The sequence below is a fragment of the Dunckerocampus dactyliophorus genome, chromosome 7 (assembly GCF_027744805.1).
Source record: "Dunckerocampus dactyliophorus isolate RoL2022-P2 chromosome 7, RoL_Ddac_1.1, whole genome shotgun sequence".
Taxonomy (NCBI): domain Eukaryota; kingdom Metazoa; phylum Chordata; class Actinopteri; order Syngnathiformes; family Syngnathidae; genus Dunckerocampus; species Dunckerocampus dactyliophorus.
In genome coordinates this window covers 20,451-45,462 of record NC_072825.1, presented here as the reverse complement: position 1 = coordinate 45,462, position 25,012 = coordinate 20,451, and the positions used below count along the sequence as shown (strand labels likewise).

The window sequence follows — 25,012 nt, the reverse complement described above, 5'->3', positions numbered from 1 at the left end:
GCTCAAGCCCTCGTTTGTCTTGACTGTTGATTCTCTTCCATTCAGCCAAATGGAGGGCGTGTTGATAGAAAAGTCAGCGTGCAGACGTAGTAGTAGTTGTTGTTGTTGTTGTGCGGGTGGAAGCTGGATTGACCTGCACAAACCAGATGAGCCAGAAAAACACCACATTCTGCACGTATGTGTGGACTCATTCATTCACCAGCCAACCAGTGTTTGGAGTCTTCATCATAGCCAGGCATTTGAGATTAGTAACTTTGTGGGAGCAGTTGGAGGAAGATCCTTTTCTGTTCCCACTGCACAAACAAAGGTCCAGAAAGGCATGCTTGGAGGAGTTTGGTGTGGAGGATGCACATCAAACAGCAGATATCCAGTAGGGAATCTTCCAAGCAGAACAGAAGCTTAGACTTGTAAAGTAGGGGCCAAATTGCTTCCTGTCATGGTCATGTTTTCCCTTAGACTGTTATGAAATGCCTCCCCTTCTATCCAGCTCCTAATTGTTCTCCGCTTCTTCTCTCAGGCTTGGTGAGGACCTCGGAGGCTTTCACCTCCCCCCAGAGTCTCGGCAACGGGCACATCGGCGGGCTCAGACCTGACAGCGCCAACGCTTGCGAGCGCTCTCGCGCTGCCAGGTCAGCTCGCTCTGTGATTTTATTTGACATTAATTTGACTCGCATCTAAAAAAAAAAACAAAAGTGTATATGCACCCGGTAAAGCAGGTCTAGTCAGCTAAGCAAGGACCCGACCTAACCAGTTCAATTTATTTAATCTAAACTTGAGAAAGGTTGGAAACTGACTGGCAAAGAATAACAAAGAAAGAATCCAAAAACACACTCTTTTGTTTTTACTTCTAAAAATACGGGATTATACGACGGGAGCACTCTGCTGGTTTTGAGTAAGTAGAGGAAACAAGCAAATCAAAGATCCTCTATACAAGGGGAGCACTCTGCTGGTTTTGAGTATGTAGAGGAAACAAGCAAATCAAAGATCCTCTATACGACGGGAGCACTCTGCTGGTTTTGAGTATGTAGAGGAAACAAGCAAATCAAAGATTCTCTATACGAGGGGAGTGCTCTGCTGGTTTTGAGTACATAGTGGAAAAGAGCAAATCAAAGATCCTCTATATGACGGGAGCACTCTGCTGGTTTTGAGTATGTAGAGGAAACAAGCAAATCAAAGATCCTCTCTTCGACGGGAGCACTGCTGGTTTTGAGTACGTAGTGGAAAGGCAGTAGTTGAGGATGTTTTCTGTGACGAGAGTGCTTTGCTGTTTTTAGGAGTTGTAGTTTGTCCCACACTGTGAAGTGAACACGTGGGATGTCCTTCGCAGACCCGATTTGGCCCGAGGGCCGTCCGCCTGCGATTAAGAGTCCATTTGGAGAAAGCCCTACAAGGTTTTGTATGTTGTTGACTCTCACAGCCCGTGTCTGATGGATCTGGTGGAGATTGAGAGGAAGCTGCGGGAAGCCAAAGCAGAGCGAGAGAGGCTGCTCAGAGAACGGGTGAGTGGTACCACAGAACCTTCTGTGAGAGCATGAGCTGGGCTTGAGGGGTTTTCAAGGCTGACTTCCCATGACATGCACACAGGAAGAGCGACTGTTGCTGGAGGAAAGAGGACAACAAGAACTCAACATGCCCAAACCAGAACCAGCAGAACAGCAGGAGAACCAGACCGCCACCCCGCTCAACTCGCCCGAGGTGTGTTAGTTGACCAGCATGCTTTATGTTGCCAAATACAGTATGACTTTACTGTCCACCCTCCAAGAATCCCCGTGACTATCCCCATGCATAATGGACCCATCAAAAATAAAATGCCAGTTTGAGATGCAGTATAGCCAATGATATGGCTGGCACACATTTTCAATTCCGTTTGGCACGTTAAAGAATTGCATGCATACCGTTTAGTAAGTAGTAGTACTTGCTAGACGTCTTGTCAAAGTGTCTTCCTGCTGGAAATGTTGAGTGATTAACCCTAACCCTGTTGCAGATAGCGCCATCAAAGCGCTTTCTATTTCAAGGAAAAGTGCACTTTTTATTTGGAATCATCCACAGTCATCATGTGAGACATGTGCACACACGTCTTTCTCTGTTCTGTGCCTTCTAAAGATATAAAAACAGCTCAAAAGAGGCAGCTAAGAATGCACGTAAATCCGCCCATCAAGCCTTCTGAAAAAAACCCGATTTCCAAAATGTGAGCTGCATATGAAGCACATTATTAGTTCCCAAAATACTACAAGTACGACATCTTCTCATGAATACCTGTTACTACACGCTCACAGCATGGATGGAAAACCACTACACCTTCTGTCCCATTACGTGCACTAATGACCTGCCTCTTTTTACCTGTTTTTCTATATTTAGAAGGCACAGAGAGAGAGACACATGTTCACGTCTCACATAAGGATTGTGGATGATTGGCAACATTTCACAAAAAAATGCACTTTTCCTTTAAAAAATATATATATATTTACGTGTGACATCATCCGTCTCTGCAGCACATTTTCCCGCTCTACCTGCCGCACTTTGACCTCCGCAGCCACGTGGAGTCGCTGGGTCACGGCGTCACCGGCTGCACCGACCTGCGTGTGACGCCTCGGCGCTGCGCAGGCTTCCTGACCAAGCGTGGGGGAAGGGTGAAGACCTGGAAGAAGAGGTGGTTCCTGTTTGACGTGGACCACAGGCGGCTGGCGTACTACACAGGTTAGACCAAGCGCACACCTCAGGAACACAGCAGCAGTCAGTCCAAAGTAGAGTAAGACGTGGAATGATGGAAGTACGATAATGAAAGGAATGATTAGTGCAGCATAAAGTCAGTGACGTGCTTTTCCTGCAGACTGCGATGAGAGGAAGCTGAAGGGCGTCATCTACTTCCAGGCCATAGAAGAAGTTTACTACGACCATCTACGCACAGCCGCCTCGGTGAGTCCGTGTCATGTGACCTTTCAATCTTTGGGGTGAAAAGGAAGACAGCTGGAGTTGCTGTGTGTTGATGGCCACTAGGTGGGGCTCTCAGTCCACATGTTTTTCTCTTGAACTAGTTTTGTCTGCCTTTAATAGACAAGCTCCAGCAGTGGAGTCCAAAGAGTACCTGGGGGCCCTTTGCGGTCTGTTTTGATGGATCATGAATGAGACGTATTATCGGGTAGTACACTAGTGTACAACACCAAGATAACTTTTTCATCTCCCCAGTCGCCTCGGCCCACTCTGACGTTCTGCGTCAAGACGTACGACCGCCTCTTCTTCCTGGTGGCGTCCAATCCCGTCTCTATGAGGATCTGGATGGACGTCATCGTCACGGCGACGGACGAGCACAGTCGTTATTGAGCAGGTGAGCACAAAAGGGAAGAAGTGTGATGCTGTGACAGACACTCCCCCCTGTGGCCCCGGTCAGGCATAGCAAGTAACACTGCGGGACCAATCATACGTAGACGATGCACATGTAGAAGATGAACTTATTAGCAGGGAGGGTGCCATACACTGTCACCATGCAACATGAAATTCATCTACAAACATGCAAGAAAAATGACTTCAGCCTTTTTAGTCAGTGTGAACTTTAAAAAGGAAAGAAAAATCATTTTTTCTCTCTTAAAATATGTGAAAGTACTGAAAATAAATCATGATCAAGTGAGAAGAAAATGAGTCCTTTTTCTCATCTTTTCTGACAGAATAAATGTGAGCAGGTAGTAAGGCCACATTTCTGCTTTTTCCACTTTAAGCCTCTCGAGGTCCCAAACCCCCCCTCCTCTTTGCTTCTTGAGGGGGAAACACGTTCGATGTCAAAAACGAGTTCTGTCATTGCAACGTCCGCTTGGGTTAATTTCAGGACGGTCTTTCAACATGGATGTTGAAACATTCCGTTTATTACCACCTCAAGCCAATTCCCTCTGCTAGTCACTACGCAAAAATACTTCCTTTTGAAGTTCATAAGAAAACCTTTTTAGTGCAGTATTTGATTTGATGGATGAATGTTGAACAAGCTTTTGGTCAAATGTCTTAGAATAGTTGGCAATTAGATTCAGAGCGGTCTGATTGGACAAAAAAAAGGACAAATCGGCAGTACTTTCACAAGAATAAAAGTTGTCATTTAACAAGAAAGGCAACATTTTAATGAGAATAACGTAATAGGACAAATGACATCACTTTAAAAGCACAAAGTTGTAATACTGTGAAGTAAATAACGAATATGACGAAGGTGACATTTTTGGAAAATTAGTTTGTGGAAAAAGTTCGACTGTTCCAAGAAGAATAAAGTCATTGGGAAGAGAAACAGCTTGTATTCTAACAAGAAAACATTATGAGGAAAAATAATGTCATTTTAGTAGCAAAGAGTTGAAATATCAAAAAAAGATAACAGCAAAAATGAGGGGAAAAAGAGTGAAGTTGATATGAATAATATTGTATATGTACTGTAACCCTATTCTATATGACAAGCTGAGATGAAATCTACACTGGTTGGAAAAAGTGTTTGCCCCCAATGCCTTACTTTTGTGCATGTTTGTCACACTTAAATGTTTCAGATCAAACAAACGTAAATATTAGTCAATGACAACACAACTCAACACTCTATGCACTTTTTAAATGAAACTTTTTATTATTAAGGGCAAAAAATGCAAAGCTACATGGTCCTGTGTGGAAAAGGAAAGAGTACCCCTGCCCCCTTTTGGGACTCCAGCCAACCACAGTGAGAGCCATTATTCACAAATCGCCAAAACATGGAACAGTGGTGAACCTTCCCAGGAGTGGCCGGCCAACCGAAACGACCCCAAGAGCGCAGCCATGACAAAAGACCCTGCAACAACATCCAAAGAACCGCAGGCCTCACTTGCCGCAGTTAAGGTCAGTGTTCATGACTCCATCATAAGAAAGCCACTGGGCAAAAACGGCCTCCATGCCATGAGTTCCAAGACCAAAACCACTGCTGAACAAAAAACAAAATTAAGGCCAGAAAACATCTTGATGATCCCCAAGACCTTTGGGAAAATACTCAAAAGTTTAATTTTCTGGAAGGTGTGTGTCCCAATACATCTGGCATTTCAGAAAAAGAACATCCTAGCAACAGTAAAATGTGGTGGTAGTGTGATGGTCTTCAGCACCTGGAAGACTTGCTAAATGGAAGCATGAATTCTGTGGGTGACCTCAAGCTGAAAGCAACTTGGGTTCTGCAGCAGGACAATGATCCAAAACACACCAGCAAGTCCACCTCTGAATGGATGAAGACTTTGGAGTGGTCTAGTCCAAGTCCTGACCTGAATCCTATTGAGATGCTGTGGCATGACCTTAAAAAGGAAAAGCCTCCAGTGTAACTGAATGACAACAATTCTGCTAAATTCCTCCCCAGCGCTGGAAGAGACTCATTGCAGGTTGATTGCAGTTGTTGCTGCTGGGGGGGCAACCATTTATTAGCTTTAGGGGGCCATCACTCTTTCACACAGGGACATGTAGCTTTGGATTCTTCTTCTCCCTTCATAATAAAAAGTTTGATTTAAAGTGTTGAGTTGTGTTGTCATTGGCTAATATTTACATCTGGAGGAAAAGGTTTGGCTTTCAGTTTCAATAGAGAAGTAAAGGCACACATGAAACCACGATGACTGGCAGAGAAGTAAAGGCACACATGAAACCACAATGACTGACAGCGTTACACCATGACAAAGGCTCATTGACGCGCTCCGAACTGAGAAACGCGCACAGTCCATTTTTCAAGGTAAGAAATCCATCTCGTCATGAAAAATGTTTACTTTGTTGTTTCTGGGCTGAATTGAAAGTGTGGGAGTGTTTTTCTGCCTTCACGTGACTTTTTCATTGTAGAAAATGTTTGTGGTCTTGAGTGCATTTTGTGTAAAACTGATGAGTGGAATCAATCTGACATTGCATGATGCCCTCCGTGGCAGATGTCTCTGTTCTATTTATTATTTTATTGTTCATATTGGACATTCAACGCACTCACGCTGTAAAACTCTTGAATCTTGAAGTGCTGCTCGTGAGCTTAAACCTTTGAAAGGGTTCCGGTTTGCACTTTTGTAGTTTGTATTGAAATGATTTTTTTGTTTTTTATTGACCAATTTGATCTTGCGTGAAATGGTGTAATTGTACTTTAAGGGTAAAAAAAAAAAAAAAAACGTAAAATGTGTTGTTTATTTGCTATGACTGCTAACCATGCGTTTATCTGTACGAAGCATTTTTTGTTCAAGTAGGAGAGAAAAGAGAATGACACACTTTGCAGTGAAGGTTTTACTGCTTGGCTGCCTCTTTGAAGGTATGTTGGTTTTTATTCTTTTCAATCTTTTTTTTGTTTGTTTTGCATAGTTTTTTTGTTTAAAGAATTATGATTTCAAATATTAGTATTGGCACAGCTTTTATATAAAGCCAACAAATATACCCTTCCTAAGCTCCTGAATGTTACCTGGTGTTTCAGGTACTTAGAAGGGTTTATCATTTGTAAGTCGGAGATAACATGTTGTATTTTCATCTCACTACAGCACGTACTCACCCTATGAACATTTGATTTCATATTAGCTCATAGTCATTCATAAGAACTGTGGCATATGATAACTACTGTATGTTACAGTCTACTGCATTATTATCATATTTTAATTTAGTAATATCACACTGTTGGAAATAATGGCACATGTATGCTATATATATGACCTTCTCCTATTTGGAAGCTGTTATTGCCGTTATTATTAGGGGTATTATATCTTTATATAACAAGCTAAATCCTGATTGCAGGATCATACATTAAATTGATGTTAGCCAGCAGTAAAAGTGATGATGGGAATAAATGAATAGATGAGATGTTTGGGGGTGTTTTGGATTCTTTTGTCATACAATAAAGTCACCAGATCAGGCAGATAAGTGACGTAAGTGGATAAGTGTATACCCCGTAATGGAATAATAATACACTAAGTCCCCAACTAACAAACACAATTGGTTCCAGACGACCGTTCTTAAGTCGAATCGTTCTTAAGTCGAATCAAAATTAATATTACCAATGATATAAGTAGTACATGTACGTGTATACATTTACAGTATATGTGTATGTATGTAAATGAGTTTGGATGCAGTAGTAATATTAAATGAGGATAATTAATGAAAAAAAAAATAATGATATAATACGTAATGATAAATGTTATTTACCTTTGAAGAGGTGTGGTCGGGGATACGTCGTTGGTGGTGGAGGAGGAGGAGGCGGAGATATTGAAAAAAGGACAAATAGTCGTCGTGGTTAGACTCTTCTAAAAGAGGTAGTGTTCTGTGGGTGGTGTATAATTAAGCAGGCCTATTAACTCTTCATAAACTTTAATCACACGCTGTGTCCGGGTTGTATCATCCAGCTAAAACTTAGCTTTCCTAGCTTTACCAGAAGCTTTCTCTGCCCAGCGTCTGTTAGTCTCATTAGCGCTAAGGCTGCCTCTTGGTCCCATTAGCAGTGTCACAGTGCCCTCTACTGGTCAAGCATGTACAGTAGCCGTATATATAGTGATTCCTAAGCACTACAAGGCAAAATAAAATATAAACCAGTTGGCTTGTGTTCATATCGGCCAGTGTTCGCTAGTCGGGTGTTCGTAAGTTGGGAACCTAGTGTAATATGTAATAACCTATATATAATAATGTAATTTTCTACTGTTTATGTATTAATGTCTAGTGTGTAACATGTTGTGCATTGTATTAATATAACCGGCTTTAGTGTTACGAATAGGGGGTGGGTATGATAAGCTTGTCCTCTTCCACTCCTTTTTGAGCCAAATTCTAATTACTTTTTGTGTTTTTGCATATGCATACAGCAATGTACATTATGTACTGTATTTATTTGGTATGGCTTGAAATAAAGAATCTGAATAAATGTGTTTTTCAATTCATTACATTTATTATTGTTTTTCACGCAAGGCAGTCGGTGCCAGGAGTGGGCGGCCATCATGCCGTCCAGCGTGGAGGGTCTGGGCGGCTCCTGCGTGAGGATCCCGTGCACGTTCACCGTGGCTTCTGGATTTGAGGGGTACCTGGACGACACCTGTAGAGCCATATGGAGAAGAGGCCGCTTCTCCAGGACGGTGGTATTTGACTCCAGCCGCGCTGGCGAGAGCACCAGCTTGAACCTCCTGCAGGGAAACCTAACCGGCAGCTTGAAGGTACGGTTGATGAGCTGAAAACGAGCACAGACCTCCACCAAGGCCTCTGCGTGGCGCTGGCCGGGATTGGTGGGGGGGATGCTTACTCTGGGGTGGGGTGGTCGGGGGTGGCTTTGGTGGCGTGCTTGGGGGTGGGTCAGGCGGGGGGGGCGGTCCCTGCTACTTGCTGGTGTCTGGCTAGTCTCCGTTTCCTGGCTGGTTGTTGTCTGCCTGCCTCCGGGGTGTCTCCCTTGGCGTGTTGGTGGATGGGCGAGGGGTGGGATGATGGCTGGTCTGCGGGGGGCGGGGCGAGGCGGGCGGGCGTGGGCATGTGCTTCGGCGTCCAGCGGGGGGTCGCTCCTCTTGTGGGTCCTGTCATGTGGTGCTTGCTTCTCTGTCCCTCCTTGGCGCTTCTGGCTTGCGTGCTTCGTGGGTGTGGCCGTGCGCCACTCCATGTGGGGTCCGGTTCTCTTGTGGTCGCTGTGGTGTGGCTCCCTTGCCAGCCGTGGTGTCGGGCAGTCGACTCTGTGTGTGTGTGTGTGTGTGTGTGTGTGTGTTTATGTATTTATTTGAATTTTTTAAAAATTTTATTTTATTCTTTTGGGGGGGGGGCTGTCCTGTGTCGGGGGTTGGGCATGGGCTGGCCCACCTCCCAGAACGTTCCCTGGGGGTGGGGGGTGGTCGGTGGGTTGGCACTTCCGGCGGGGGCGTCTCTGGGCCCGCTGGTGTGTGGCTCCCGGTGTTGTCTGCCTTTATGGGGTGTGATCTCTCGCTGGTCTCAGGGGTTGGCTGTCCTCCAACCCGCCGGCGCCCTTTTTCTGTTTGGGATTGCCTCTCTGCGGCCCCTTGCTGGTCTTCCCGGGGGGGAGGGCTCTTTGGGGTGGCTCTTGGGGGCTGATCTTTGTGCTGCCTGCCCCTGTGGGCCCGGTGGCTTTCTGGCGGTGGGGGCTCAGCCTGGCTATTTGGGGCGGGGCTTTCTGGGTGATGGAGGGGGCCCCTCTCCTTTCATGCATTCTCAGTGACAATTACACGCTCACCCACTCGTGCACCTTTTATATACATAAGACTTGCACACATACAGAGATACCTGCACACACGTACATATGTACATATGCTGATGTAGTCCTGTTTGTTTCTGTTGTTATTGTTGTCACAATTGTTGTTGCTGCTGTTGTCCTTGTCTCTGTCTCTTTTTTTTTTGTCGTCCTCTTGTCCCCGCACCCCCCCACACCCCCGTTTTCTTTTCTCTTCTTCTCTGTCCCCTCCTGCTCCAAATTTGCATAATAACATGCATCCAAGTCAAATAAATTCTGTATAACAGGGGAAGTGTATCTCACACTTTTCCCTGGCAGAGTAAATCTGTTGAGTACGTGAGAGCATTTAGATCTACAATTCTATCTGCCTTAAAGGCTGGACAGGACAGGGGAATAATAAAAAAAAAAGCTTTAAAAACTGCACCGTGCCTGTGAGCAAATCAAACGCTCCTTTTTCTCCTGCCTGTGACATTAACCTGTCATAATTTCCCCTGGAAGCAAACGTTCACTTTCCGAGGGACACATTTTGCATGCTAGTCGTACCAACTGCCCCGCCATGAGGGTGTTGGGGGGGGGGGAAACCCATCGAGCACACACCAAACCATATCAGCCACCTGAAATGCCAGCGCCGCGAAAAGTTGGAAAAAAGGTTTGCCAGAGACCTCCGTGGCGTCACACCGGCCGCTTGGAGCGTGTGCCCGAATACAGTGCACCTTGCTGGGCCACAGCAGGTAGCTCCTCCCCCTCTATACTCTGGGTCTCCTGATAGTAGTGATGTCATGGTGCTTCATTAGGACACAACAAATCCTCATTTGTTCCAGTCCCTCTTACCTCCAGGTGTGCACTAACTACACTTCCATCTATGTTTAAAAAAAGCAAATATAAAAAAGTGATGGGTTATTGATGCCATATCGGTCTTGAGAAACATCTCATCCCACGATGCCATATCGGTCTTGAGAAACGTCTCATCCCACAAGTTATGTTAGGTATTGGTTTGGAAAGAAAAGATATGGTGCATCTCTGGTGAAAGTGAGTGTTTGGCTACCAGGATCAGGACTGCACCACCATCCTGCACAACATGCCGTCAGAACACAGCGACTCCTATTACTTCAGGCTGGACTGCGACAACGCGCTCAAGTTCAACTTTGGCAGCAGGGTGGTTTTATACATCCAAGGTGCGCCTTGCGTCATCTCCTTCTTAGGTGAGCTGCTACTGTCGCGTGGCATCACATCGTTGTGTCTTCTCAAGCAGACTCTCCCCTCAAGCCCGCCGTCAAAGCAGACCGCACGGAGGTGGAGGAAGGCGACACGCTGACGCTGGAGTGCTCGGCTCCAGCTCCCTGTCCCACGCTGCCACCCGTCCTGACGTGGGTGCCGGTGCTGGGCTTGCTTCAGGAGACGTTGGAAGAATCAGGTGTGACTTCAGCAATGGAGGTGAGAGCCTCTTACCTCCACAACATGGTGAAGGTCACCTGCACAGCACTCCACAGGAGACAAGAAGGACACAGCGACCTTCACGCTGACAACAGCTTGACCCTTCATGTTGTTTGTGAGTCGTTTTTCTTCACTGGAAGCAGGCTGATGATTTCCAAATGTGTGCATAACAATCATTTGGAGTCCATGAGAAAGTGAATGATGTGGACCACATGGTCATTTATGAACACAGCACAGCAGCAACAGAACCAATGTTGTAATGGCGCTAAGGAGCAAACTGCTGAGTCAGCATTCGTAGCGCAGACCAGTTGATTGTAAAAGAATACGACACGTGTAACACACTTTTAAAGTGCATGCAGAGCTAGATGAAGCTGCTGGATGATGACTGCTAGTTCATAATATTACTCAACTACAGCCAATAAACACATACAGTATCTTTAAAAATCCTGCGGGCCACGGCTGTTTTAGACCCAGGGCTTCATTGGGGTTACTTACACCCCGCACCCCACGACTGTAGGAAACATTGGTCGGTGTTTTTCCCTTGACGTTTTTGGTGGTGAAACATTGGCGTGCGGAGCTCAGTGAGGTTGGGTTACATGAGGAAATAGAATTACTGCAGAGAGGAAGTTTCTGGCAATGTTGCGTTAGAAAGTCAACATCCACCTGACCTCAGTTTGACTGTGAAATTGTTCTTTAGACGCTCCAAAAAACACGTCAGTCAGCTACGAGGGTCCCGTGACAGAGGGCAGTTCCGTCACGCTGACCTGCAACACGGACGCCAACCCGGCTGCGGACCGCTACGCCTGGTACCAAGTCAACCGGGCTCAGCCCACCCTGGCGGGATTCGGGAAACGACTATACGTCACGGTCACAGAGGACACCAACTCCTTTTACTGCACAGCCCACAACAGATACGGATCCCAGAACTCATCCAGCACGCTGATAGACGTGCATTGTAAGTCCAAGTTGTGCATGTCACTGACCTCCACCAAGCAAGCCATTGTTCCGGTTCTGTGACAGGTGCCATCTGGGGAGAAAAAAGAAAAAGTCATAATGATAATTATGATGATAATTATTACGGCTAGATGAGATACAAAGTGCACATGTGCCATGTGACCAAGGCGGCACATCTCATCATTTCCACGTCTCACAAGTCTGGCATTTTCCATCATAATGTGGACTTCTCATCATTCAGACTTTTTATCTCATATTTATGACATATTTATGACTTTCCCATCTCATAATGACTTTGTATCTCAATTTCGACCAGCTCAAAATGATGACCTGACTTTGGAGGTTTACCTCATTATTATGGCTTACCATTGGGATGTTTGTCTTCTGTCAGGCTTCCATATCAATAAATGAATAAAAAGCCTGTTTAATGACTTTTTTTTCTCAGTCCCTCCCAAGGAAACCACGGTCATCGTGGAACCTGAGGGTGTGATAGTGGAGGGCGACTCGGTGGTCCTGCTGTGTCAAAGCCGGGCCAAACCTCCCGTGTCCGACTACGTGTGGTCCAAAGACGGCCAAGAGGACAGCGAGATGGGAGCGGCGTTGTTTGTGGAACGTGCGGAGGCGAGACACGGCGGTGACTATCGCTGTAAAGCCTCCAACGCGCTGGGAGAGGAAAGCTCAGCCGCCGTCCATCTGGATGTCCAATGTAAGGGGACGCGACGTCATCGGCCCACATCCACTAAAACTCGTCTAATGTTGGACTACTTTGTCAATTGTCCCTCTCCTGAAGATTTATGCATTTGGAAAATGCACGTCATGAAAAAGATGTCCCCAAAAGTCTATCAATGACGAGAAACCTGACAGGATCACCTTTTTTTCCTTTCAGATCCACCCCGGAACACCTCGGTGACGGTCCACCCGTCCGGCCCGGTTCCAGACGGCAGCACAGTGACTTTAAGGTGCGCGATCGTGGCCAATCCGGCGGAGGTGGAGGTCACGTGGTACAGAGTGGCTGCGGGGCAGCGTGAGGTGATTGGCCGGGGGTCGGAGATCTCCTTCAACGTGAGCAAACTGTCAGAGGATGGCTTTTACTGTCAAGCCGTCAACGTCCACGGGCTTGACGCCTCAGAGCCCGTCTGCGTCAATGTCACATGTGAGCTTCTTTTAGCTCTTAAAGTAAGCGCCATTTAAGACAAATGGTCTCGCACGTTCAAACGGCTTCTGCTCCTCAGTCCGTCCAGAGATCCTGGCCTCGTCCCGCTGTGAAGGCGTCTCCTCCCAGAGACGATGCTCCTGCGACAGCCGGGCCAACCCGCTCCCGTTGCTGCATTGGGAATTGTCCGGGGCGCCCGTCAATCGATCTGCCATCACAGAGGAGGCCCTCGGGAGCGTGACCGTGCGGAGCGTTGTCACCCTCCTCCTTACGGGCCAGGACCCAGACGAAGACGTGTTGTCGCTTGTCTGCTTCAGCGTCAACCCTCTCGGCTTTGACAGTCTGGCCTTCAACATGTCCTCCACAGGCAATGAAAAAGGTTGCTGTTGGTCTTTTCCCCCCACAATGATCCCATCCAACCTTTTCTGATGCACGTCTTGGACTTTCCAGGTCAGTACAATCTGACGGTTCTGGTCAGCTCCGCTGTGGGAGTTTTGGGGATGCTCTTCCTCAGTCTGCTGCTGCTCGTGTACACCTGCAGGTGAGGGACAAGACGGAGCACCACGTTTTTGTGGTCCTCCTTCATTGTGGTTTTCATTGTGACGTGCTTGCACCGTGCGAAGGATTGGCAGTTTGATTGGTTTGTTGGTTCTACCACTCCTGCTTGGTAGCCTTGGTAAAAGTATGTGAAAGAACCATACGCCACCTCAATAGCACTGCTGTGGAATGTCTCATTGCGCGTCATAGTGATGTACGTGGCTACACTCAGCAACAACGAATTTCACGATTGATTCTCCTCACACAGAGTTAGGAGCATCGGTAGTGTCTGGAAGAAACCACCTAGTAGCCTGGTCACACGCCGCTGTGGGTATTGTATCGGAAGTGAAAATGTGTATCGGGACAGCGCTACTGCTTACGTACTGTATCTATTGGTCAGCGCTAATGTGTGCTTTGTCCAAATACTAAATAGTATTTTTAGAGGCTGGATCATTGGGCCTGTCCTATCATGTTGGTAACTTGAAAGGAGCTTGTGTGCGTGTGTGCGTACGGATGATGAGTTTGACACCTGTGCATCATGTGCAACCATTCCTGAGTATAAAGGCCGTCGGCATTGTCTCATGTTTATGTTGTGTTGATGCTAGGAAAACCAAAGGCAGCTTTCCACTCAGTGTGGGACAAGCAGACAACGCCTCCCACTACCTGGTGACAAATGAGGTGCGTCGGTGTTTTGGAGTATATTTAAAGTTCCTGGGTGCGTTATCCGTTCCTTTTTTGCCTTCCGCAGAGCAACAGGGCGCACGTGAACGCCATGTACACCAACCACGCAGTGCCTGTTGAGGAGGACCAGCTTCACTACGCCGACGTCAACTTGGCCAAACTGGAGGCCAAGTCCATTGCCGAGTCAGAGATCCGAGGCCTCTCCTCCGTGACGGGCGAGTACGCCGAAATCCGACTGCGCTCGGCGGGAAGTGACGGGGGCACAGCAGAGGTAGCGGACACTCATTTAGGGCAGGAGGAGGATGTTCCAACCCCGCCAGAGTGAACGTGCGAGACAACGGCATCTCCAGCCGTAGACGCTGTGAACAGGAAAGTCCGCTTCCAGTTCTTCCATCTTTGCTGTCTTTTTATTGACACAAAACTAATATTTATCCACTCTAGCATGAATGGCGTTTTTTAATTGGCCTTTGCAACAAATAGATTGAGCCTTGTGAGTTCTTCAAACATGACATGACCAGGAAAAAGACTTATGATCGGCTTTGCTCCTCCTTCTCCATAAACGACATTGAATTGGTGATGTTCTTTGATATTTTTACAGTTGTAAACCACTGATCTAAAAAAAAGACTGGATCGAGCAACCTATTGTTTTCACGCGCCAAAATTTGAAGCCAGATTTTTTCGATCGCCGCCATCTTGGTGAGACCACCTTACGCGCCACAGCTTTGTGATTGTGCTGGTATACGAACGCAGAATTTGTGAAAAATCATCAAAAACATCAGGAGTGCCAGTGAAGGAAGCGAGGATGAGGAAACACAACTTAAAAAGCACTTCCCAAGAACCTTCCACTCGTAAGTACTTTTACTTGGCACCTTTTTTTGACCTGATATATGTGCCACTACTTGAACGGCTTTGCTTTGAAAAGTTCTTACTTTGAAAAGTTTTACCAGTGCGTTGCCATACTGTTGTCTCACAGCAAAGTGGTCTCACCAAGATGGCCGCCTCAAATTTCCATTGGCTTCAAAAATAAAACAATAGAAGCTCGATCCAGTCTTTTTTTTAGATCAGTGTTGTAAACACAGAGTTTTCCTGACATGCATCACAGCAGTCATTTATCATTAGGATTTTTTACAGGTGCTATTCAGGAAAAAAAAAATTGGGAAATGCATTGTTTTTAAAGCCATTTCAATTAAAATGACACTAACTTTTAGGCCTGTCACAATCATCAGTAAATGGAATAATCAAACGATAAATAAAAAGCAAGTCAATCATTTTGTCGCATCAAGATATTGACGTGCGTGCGGGGTCGTTTTCCTCTTTCCTCTCTCTTTACCACAGATGCTGGATGACAGGAGGGTTCACTCTGCATCTTTCTGCCGTAGGATCATACTGTTTTATTAACTTGTCAGCTATTTATTACTAGTAGATTATAGAAATACTGTTATCCTCATTTCTTAACTGAATGGATGAGCACTTATTTAAGTAGGTTATAGAAAGACATGAAGATAAAGTGCAGTCATGTAATCAGCAGTCGTGGATTCAAGAGTTTTATTGTCATATGCACAGTAGAACAGGTAGTTCTGCTATGCAATGAAATTCTTGTTTTGTTCATTCTCCCAGCAGAAAGAAAGAAAGAAAAACACAAGAAAATGAATAAGAACAGAAGAAACATTAATAACAATAAAGACATTAGCTTTTAAAAAATGGGGACTTGGAAGAGCCTTCAAAGCACCTTTCATGTTGCTGTAGACTTGGTACAGGATGTTGTTTGCCCTCGTGGGAAAGCCTACATGCTGGTAACATTCGGGGAGAACAGTCCCGAGGCTCTGTGTCCACAAGACGCCGAAGTCCGATCTCCCCGGCAAATGGCAAATGTCCCCAGCCGGACCGCCGAGTCCGGTAAATCCTTCGTCCAGCCAGGCCTCCGCGAACACACAGCACTCTCCGATCTCCCGTAGCTGCAATCCTTGCTCTCAGCTCGTCCATCCTGTCTTCGAGAGAGCGGACACTGGCCAGCAGCAGGCTCGGCAGTGGTGGCCCAGTCGCTAGAGCCTTTAGCCTAGCACACAGGCCGCCCCTCCTGCCTCGCCTCCGCCCCGGACGCTCCTGGGCATTCAGCTTACCAGGCCCGCAGGCTGCTGCGTCCTCCCGACGCAGAAGAAAGCCAGTCCGAGAGGCTGAACGAAAGCTCATGGTGAACCCCGCCGATGTTCAAAAGTTGCTGCAATGTCTATGCTGCAATGCAACGCAGCACGTTGAATGTCCAACATGAACAACAAAATAGCAAAAAAATGGAAAGAAAACGGGAGAGTGAAACAGAGACGTCTGCCACGGAGGGCGCCATCTTGCTGTGTATGGTCACAGAATGGGGCGACTGGGCCAAAGGTAGGACGCACCATGCTGGACGTGCGTGTGCTACTTTGCGCAGAAAAAGGTGCTGCTGACAGTCCTACCACATCAGCTAAAACGTAATTCTCAGCTGTTGTCATCACACACACATCACCGAAGAACGCAAGGGATGAGATACCTTGGGTGACAGTGGCGCCGATGGTCTGACAGATGCAAAAGGCAGATGCTCTCTTCTTCTGGTCAGGAATTATTCTGACTTATTGTCAAACCATTGTGTAAACCTTGTCAGTCTTACTCCTTCTCATTATTGGATTTTAACCAACACGTAAGGGGAGGCGAGACCTCGATTGGGTGGTGGAGAATGTCATCTCCAGCACTGCGAGCGTTGCTTCTCTCTTGGAACGATTGGACAGAGTGAACCTTCCTCTTAGCCATTGAGCCTCTTTGTCGCAGTCGGTGGAGGCGGGGCCGCCAGTGAGTTGATACCACTGAACTCTATACGTGGAATGACCTCGATCGATTGCTGCGCGTTGATTGACCATAGAGGCCTGACGCCACCGGAAGTATAAAAGTCACCACGTTGTTTCACCCAAAACAAAGCCGACTGCGATTGACGCGTTCTGTGACATACTGTATTAATAATTTGTTTACCATTACAGTAACATCCATCCATCCATGATTGAGAACATGCAAACTCCACACAGAAATGCCCAAGGGAGAATCGAACCGAGGTCTTCCCATCTCCAGGCTGTTCCTGTGTTGGCCAACATGCTAACCAATAGACCACCGTGCGGCCCCCATTACAGGAGCACTTTAATACAAATAATTTATAACACCAAAAAAATATTTGGTGTTTAATACAGGCGTTTCTAATCGCAGTTTTTTGTCTGTAATATTAAATAGCAGGAATTAAAGTTAAATAAATAGTTTAAAAAATAGATACTTTAAATCTGTAAGCATCTTTTCATCTAAGTAGTTGTAAATGAGCCCTTATTCTCCTTTAGATTTCCACACTGCAATGCTCAACTTCTAAAGCAATGGGTAGTAAATATGCGGAGAGACAGGTGGATTCCTGCAGCCAGATCGCAACTCTGTTCAAGTCATTTCACAGAGGAGAACTTCGACAGGACCGGCCAGACTGTTGGAACTGCATTTTGTCGTAATCTAACAATATTTGACTTTCCTGATCATCTTCTAAAGCAGTGGTCCCCAAACTGCGGCCGGCCTCCACGTTTTGCCCGGTCCCCTGAACAATACCAGAAATGCATGATTTTTTTTTTCAGTCTGGCCATGTGATCGAGACTTGTACATGCATAGAACGTAACATTCTATTCCACCCTTCCGCAGTCTGTGCAGTCTGAAACCCCTCCCTCAAAACAAAACAAAATCCTGGACACACCTCTGTTAATTAAAACGGAGTAATGGCGGAAAGAGTAGGTAAGAGAAAAGTTGATTCAGAATGCACGGTATTTAACCTGCAGTGGACAAACTATTTTTTTTTTTGTTCAATGTAAAGAAAAGGCTGTCTTATCTGTCAACATGCAGTGGCTGCATTCAAAGAATATAATCTGCACCGACACTATGAATCCCGGCACAAAGACAAGTATGCTAGTTTGCAAGGCCAAATGCGAGCAGACAAACTCAAAGCTAAAAATGGACTGTTAGCTCAGCAGAATACATTTGTACGCCATGCTCAGCAGAACCAGTCCTCCGTTCGAGCGAGCTTTCGAGTTGCTCAACTGATAGCAAGCAGCGGTAAACCTTTCACTCATGGAGAATTTGTCAAGAAATGTTTGAATGCTGTCGCGGCGGAGGTGTGTCCCAAAACGAAAGATGTCTTTAATGTCGTAAGACTGTCGGCGACTACAATCACAAGACACATTGAAGAAATCGGGGGCAATGTATGCCCAGCTGCAGCATAAGACGAAAGAATTTGACTTTTTCTCATTAGCACTGGATGAGAACACGGACGTGCAGGACACAGCGCAGCTGCTCATTTTTATTCATGGAGTTAATAAAATGGAACCTGACATTGAACTTCTCACCAGCCAGATGCAAGCCCACAGTTCACACTGATTAACATATATAGGTAAGCTTACTTTTCTGACTTGAACGAGCCATTCTGAGTACAAACAAATCCGCTCTACAACCATACTGGTAGTGAAATGTATTGTGTTGGTAGGTGTTGTATCAGTTCGGTTTCTTAGCCTGCTTGCTTTCTGGTTTTATAGTGAAGTTGATGAGAGAGCGCTGCAAACAGTGGTGTCTACAAGAAAGGTTTATGTTCCATGGCCTTTTTTTCTGTGAAAAACTTGAAAAGGGTTATTTATTCCCCCGACATTCCAAGTGACAAACTGTAGTGAGTTCATCCTAGACTAGCTTTTGGTGATGTGTGTGTAAACAAGATCAAATGTGAAGTATGTGTACCTGGAAGTAAAATCATGGGAATATATACATTGAAATTGTACATAGGGAGCCGCACGGTGGTCTCGTGGTTACAGTCTGGAGATGGGAAGACCTGGGTTGGATTCTCCCTTGGGCATTTCTGTGTGGAGTTTGCATGTTCTCCCCGTGTGTGTGGGGGTTTTCTGGGTACTCCGGTGTCCTTCCACATTCCAAAAACATGCATGTTAGTGTCCATAGATATGAATTTGAGTGTTTGTCTATATGTGCCCTGCCATTGGCTGAACACCAGTCCAGGGTGTACCCCGCCTGTCACCCGAAGTCAGCTGGGATAGGCTCCAGAATACCTCCGCGACCCTAAAGAGGAGAAGCATCATAGAAAATGGATGGATGTACATCCATCTGGAATCTGGAATGAACTAAACCAACGAAAGTGAGGATGTGATGTGGGTTTATGCACGTGTGAGATGAGCGTGTTTGTGAGTGGGGGTGATGTCCATATCAATAGTAGAGTATGATGTGTATGAAAGTGTGCGTGTGTGTTTGGACTTTGAGGGTGTGTGATGTCACTGTAGAGAGATGCTGATGAAGAAGACAGCTGGCAGACAAGAGGATATGTGAGATTATGAGAAGGGGAGGAAGGGGAAAGCATGAGACACAGGGAGGAAGGGGAGAAGAAGAAAGGGGGAAAAAAAGGAAAGGAACTGTGCATACGGTGGGGGGATTATGGGGAGTAAAGTGGGAGCAGACAGTGACATTGCAAAGGCTACAAGTGTGCGTGCTGCAGAATAGAAAATGTTACCTGGTTAAGATAGATGATCAGTTAGCATATTAGGATGATGAATACAGCCATAGCGTGACTTCCCGGTCGTGGTATAGTTGTCCATTGACGAAGAGTTTATCCACCGTGATGACAACTTGGCACCCCTTGCCAATGAACTTCCTCCGAACAGGGAACAGGGAACAGGCGACGGCGTCTGTCGAGGATTTCTCAGGGAAATTGATCGTTGACGCTGAAGCCTTCAGCTCCCGCACTCGGCTCTTCACCTGTTCCTTCTGCTTAAAATGTTCGAATTTTGCCACGATGGGTCTCAGCCTTCGGCTCTCTGGCTTCTTGGCTCCCAGGCGGTGGACGCGGTGTAAAGTGATGTTTTGGATGATGTCCGCTGGGAGTTTGAGCTGTCACGCCATGAAAGCCCTCACAGATTCTTCAGGGTCTTCCTCAGATTTTTCCAGAATTCCCGCAAAGACAAGATTGTCTCGCATGCTCCGGGCCTGGAGGTCTAGGATCGTCTCTTTCATGGTTTTATTCTCTTGGACAAGTTGTGAAACTCTTGTCGGTGAGGGACTTCACCGACTCGCGCAGGGCTGCGTTCTCCGTGACCATTGCGGCCTGCTAGCCACATTAGCAATGTTCACGGAACACGTTTTTCAAGATATTTTCAAGATGGCGCCGGTGTGTCTGGCTCGCCGCTTCCTTCAGTTTACTGTGATCGGTTTTGTTATTTTTGCATTTGTTACGAGGACCATCGACTCTGTTGGTGTATGACCGTCAGGAACTATTTGAAATCCTAGACACTGTAGCCGCTGGTGCGAGACAAGAGCAATGGGGGCCAAATAAACTGCGTCCGTCGTACCTGTCTGACGTACCAGACTTTCAGCTTCGGGCGGAGCCGTCGCTTCCCAGGAAACGTAGACGCCGGGGCGCACGAGGTAGAAGACTGGTGAAGCTCAAAACTTGGCTGGCGCTTTCTCCCGAGGCGGCAAGGCTCCCACGTAATGTTCCGAGGGACTTTGAGGATTGTTTTCGCCGCTTCATCTCTCAGCGTTTTCTCACCTCCGTTGGGGCCTGGCTGGTGCCCATCGTTGGGCGGCGCGACGAACACTGTGCGCTGCGCCCTCGCCGCTCTCCTGTTGCTTCTGGCGGCGTGAACCCCGGCAACCTCCGGCCGCTGAACCGGGCAGCTTCAGCGGCTTCAGCGGCTCTTCGGGTTTCAACGAAGTGTGCACTGGTGAATGCGAGGTCAGTTTCAAATAAGACTTTTATCCTCCAGGACCTCTTTAAGGCGCATTCTTTGGATTTATTATTCGTCACTGAGACCTGGATATTCATGCCGGTGAGTCCGCTTCCTTCTCTGAGCTGTTGCCTCCCGATTGTACCTTCATTAACACGCCAAGAACTGCCGGCCGTGGAGGAGGCATCGCTACTATTTTAAAAACGTCCTTACACCATAAGCCATTGTCCATGGTGTCTTTCTCCTCATTTGAGTTGAGCTGCTTCGAACTGCGACAGTCTCGCTGTTGTGCGCGGTCATTTACAGACCACCCAAACACAACAACGACTTTATCCGGGATTTTTCTGACTTTATCGCTGCAATGTTGGTAAAGTTTGACAGAATGTTAATTGTGGGTGGTTTTAATATTCATGTCTGCTGCCCTTCTACGCCTATGGCAAAAGACTTTTTAGAGTTGGTGGAGGCTTTTAATTTAGTACAAAATGTTACAGGAGCTACACATATATACGGACACACTTTGGACCTTGTATTGTCTCATGGACTGGCTGTTGATAATGTCTCTGTAGGGGATGCAGTGTTCTCTGATCACAGTCCGGTCATGTTTGACTTTGATTTGCACTGCAGTGCCACCCTGCCTGCTCCTGCTCGCCTTGGCCGTTTCATCAAGCCTGACACGGCCTCTGCCTTTGCCTCTCTGTTCGCCACTGCATCTCGGGTTGCAATGGCTCCAGACGCTGCTCTTGACGCTGAGCAACTGATGGACTGCTTTATTTCTACTTGTACTGATGTACTGGACAAAAGCCATGCGCCCTAAAACTAAGCAGGAAGTGTGGCTCAACGATGTCACACGTGAAGCACGCCGCGAATGCCGAAAAGCCGAACACAGGTGGAAGAAAGATGGTTTGCAAGGCTCCTTCGAAACCCTCAAAGCCAGTTGGAGGTGTTATCAAAACATAGTGAAGGCTGAGAAAACAAAATACCTCTCAGATGTGATATCAAAAATATGAACAACCCACGTGTTCTTTTTAAAACTATTGACTCTGTTTTAAACCCCAGTCCATCCACGACACTGGAAGTCTCATCTGACAGTGTGTGGGTGTCGGGGGGACTGCCCTTGATTGGTTTAGGTCTTACTTGTCAGGGAGATGCCTTACTGTGGGACTTGGTGACTCCACCTCATCTACTGCCCCCCTTGAATGTGGAGTCCCCCAGGGATCAATCCTGGGGCCCATCCTATTTGTTCTGTACCTAATCCCACTTAGCACAATTTTTAGAAAGCATGGCATCTCCTATCACTTTTATGCAGATGACTGCCAGATCTATTTACCAATTACAAGAACTGATCATGCCCCCCTGACTCCCCTTCTTGAGTGCTTTAGTGACGTCAAGGTCTGGTTGGCTCAAAATTTTTTAAAGCTCAATGAGGGGAAGACAGAAGTTATCATCCTTAATAATAATGACCCCCACTTGGACTTGGGTCCCATGAAAAACCATGTCAGTCCCACAGCCACCAGCCTTGGCGTCATCATTGATAGTGATTTTAAACTTAATAAACAAATCAATGCCGTTGTAAAATCTTGTTTTTATCATCTTCGGCTTTTATCCAAAGTCAAATCATTTTTGTCGTTGCAACATTTCGAACAAGCCATGCACGCTTTTATCTCGTCACGTCTGGACTACTGTAATGCCCTTTACTCTGGAATAAGCCATAAATTACTCTCTCGCTTACAGTTAGTCCAGAACTCTGCAGCACGGCTTTTAACAGCAACCAAAAAGAGGGAGCATATTACCTCAATTTTAGCTTCCCTGCACTGGTTGCCTGTGCGTTTTAGAATTTATTTTAAGATTTTATTGTTTGTTTTTAAGGCTTTGAATGGGCTGGCCCCTCAGTACATCTCGGACCTCATCCAAATTTACACTCCGGCGCGCACTTTGAGGTCCGAAGGCCAGCTCCAACTGGTGGTGCCTAAGACCAGACTTAAGACCAGGGGAGACCGGGCCTTTTCTGTTGTCGGCCCAAAGCTGTGGAACACTCTCCCCCCTCATGTAAAAACGGCCCCCACAAGTGAAAGCTTTAAGTCTCGTCTTAAAACCCACTTTTATTCTGTGGCTTTTAACTCTGCGTGAGTCGTGTGGTCCTCTGTGTCTTTTATTATTTTTAAAGTTTTTATTGGTTCTATTTATTTTAGTTTTTTAAATTAAATTTACTTATTTTTGACCTACTTCTTGGACTTTTGGCTTTTATTGTTTCGATTTCTTGTTTTAAATATTTTATTGTAGTACGTTTCTTTGTTTCTATTTGATCTTTTAGTTTTTATTGTCGTAATTTTTACTTATTTACATTTACATTCCTTTATTTACTTTTTATGGTTTTGCTAGTCTGTGCAGCACTTTGGAAACAGTGTTTATAAAATGTGCTATATAAATAAAGTGGATTGGATTGGATTGGATAGCTACAGACTAGCAACTCGCTTCCTGCTGTCCTGCTCCTGTGTTGACATTGTTGTCTCCCCGCTGGTACGGTCACCACTGAGCCTCCGGCCTTCACTACCAGGACCCAACAACTGCCACTTGACTTCTGCCTTCATCACCGGGTCTCGACAACCGCCATCACTGTCGTTGCTATCGACGGCTAGCGATGCTAACGTTAGCTGAAAAGGCCACTGCAGGGCCTTCAGCCTTCACTTCCGTGACCTGCCGTTTGCTGCCGGGTTCCATCCCTCACCACCGGGAACACAGCCGCCATCACCAGCCTAGGCTGCAACTGACCAAGATTGAGAAATATGGCTACCAAAAGGGACATGGAGGAACTAAAAAGGTCAAACAAAAAACTAAGGAAGTCTGTGGAATTTATGAGTCACAGTATGGAAGAAGTCACAAGACACATTAACATGATGCAGGAGATCAAAGAGTTGAAGAGACAAAATGAGGAGAAAGATGTCTTGATCGTCTAAAATGCTATTTGTTAGCACGTTAGCAACATTCACACACTGTCTATTGAAGTTTATACCTTTTAAAAATAGCAAAAATGCTAACATGCTAATGTTACCGATAAAAATGGCTCAAGTGCTAAGATGCTAGGTAGCATATTAACAATGTTAACGTGCTACTGGTTAGCATGCTAATGATGCTAACATACTAATAGCTAGCATGCTAGTGGTGAGTCTTTATGTTGAATTTATGCTGATAAAAATGGCTTCACCCTTCTGACATGTTAGTACACAAAAGGTTAGGAAAGGATTAGCGGCATGAAACTAAGCCAGTGAGCTTTCAAGACATTTTCTGCTTCTCATTAGGGTCACGAGGGCATGCTGGAGCCTATCCCAGCTGACTTCGGGCGACAGGCGGGGTACACCCTGGACTGGCACATATAGACAAGCAACCATTCACACTCACATTCATACCTATGGACTACTTAAGTCTCCAATGAAGCTAACATGCATGTTTTTGGAACGTGGAAGGAAACCGGAGTACCCGGAGAAAACACACACACACACGGGAAAAACATGCAAACTCCACACAGAAATGCCCAAGGGAGAATCCAACCCAGGTTTGATTTTTTTTTTTTTTTTTTTTTTTGCTATTACGATGCTCTTCGGGAGCTTACGTTCATACAGGTGAATCGTGTGCGCGCATCTGTGTGTTCGTGCTTGCACGGGTGTGTGCATCATCTGTTGAGACGTGCAGATAAATGATTATTGCGCGAGGTCTGCACAATTAAAGCACTGAATTTCACAAAATCGTAGATGCTTTTGCAAAATGCATGTCAGCATTGATTAAATGCATTTCAATCGTGTTTTCATGACCATTACCTTTGCGTTTGTCGCATAAATATGACGTCAAATGTACGCACTCGGATGCAATCACACGACTACAACACGTCAATGACACATCTGAAGCTAATCTAGGGATTTAAAATATCAATACAGTCAAACCTGTCTATAGCAGCCACTAAAGGGAAACGGCAAAAGTGGCCGCTATAGGCAAGTGGCCGTTATAGACAGGTTGGTGGCCATTTTGAATTTGTGCGCACACATATTAACATGTCTGTGATTAGAAGCTTGTTGTTTACAGATACATATAATTATACTGTTACATGTTGACCAATAGAGGGCACTGTGGGACTACGGATAAAAGTTGTGAAGAACTACTAGGTTAATAAACCGCTGTTAATAAAGCCATTAAAGTGCATCGGTGACGGGTGATGTGAATTTCTCCTTCCCCACAACAAGGGGCATTACGATAATGACCAGTGCACATTGTCTCACACCAGGAAATAAACGGTGTCACTGTCTGCAACAAGGTCCAAAGAAGACGGCTTTAAAACTAAACTTTTTCGTGAATGAAGCTTCT

The 25,012-nt window shown here is 46.0% G+C and overlaps 2 protein-coding genes across 9 annotated transcripts in view; both read left to right on the top strand.

Moving 5' to 3' along the window:
- LOC129184780 (pleckstrin homology-like domain family B member 2) overlaps positions 1-7,959 on the top strand; it is a 40,161-nt gene extending 32,202 nt beyond the window's left edge. For 6 of the 8 annotated variants that reach the window (XM_054781079.1, XM_054781080.1, XM_054781082.1 and 3 more), the window contains 7 exons: positions 518-629; positions 1,418-1,499; positions 1,585-1,695; positions 2,493-2,697; positions 2,831-2,916; positions 3,187-6,250; positions 7,882-7,959. In XM_054781079.1, coding sequence (XP_054637054.1) covers positions 518-629; positions 1,418-1,499; positions 1,585-1,695; positions 2,493-2,697; positions 2,831-2,916; positions 3,187-3,321 — 731 coding nt within the window. In that variant the 3' untranslated portion in view covers positions 3,322-6,250; positions 7,882-7,959. The remainder of the gene's footprint in view (positions 1-517; positions 630-1,417; positions 1,500-1,584; positions 1,696-2,492; positions 2,698-2,830; positions 2,917-3,186; positions 6,251-7,881) is intronic. The other 2 variants (XM_054781075.1, XM_054781077.1) reach the window with 2 other exon arrangements.
- Positions 7,960-8,733: 774 nt separating this feature from the next.
- LOC129184781 (B-cell receptor CD22-like) lies at positions 8,734-22,881 on the top strand. Its single transcript, XM_054781083.1, has 9 exons — positions 8,734-10,311; positions 10,389-10,685; positions 11,268-11,525; positions 11,970-12,230; positions 12,411-12,677; positions 12,757-13,056; positions 13,128-13,218; positions 13,820-13,892; positions 13,963-22,881. Exons 1-9 carry the CDS (start codon positions 10,215-10,217, stop codon positions 14,218-14,220), a joined length of 1,902 nt encoding a protein of 633 aa, XP_054637058.1. The 5' UTR covers positions 8,734-10,214; the 3' UTR covers positions 14,221-22,881.
- The last annotated feature ends 2,131 nt before the right edge of the window (positions 22,882-25,012 follow it).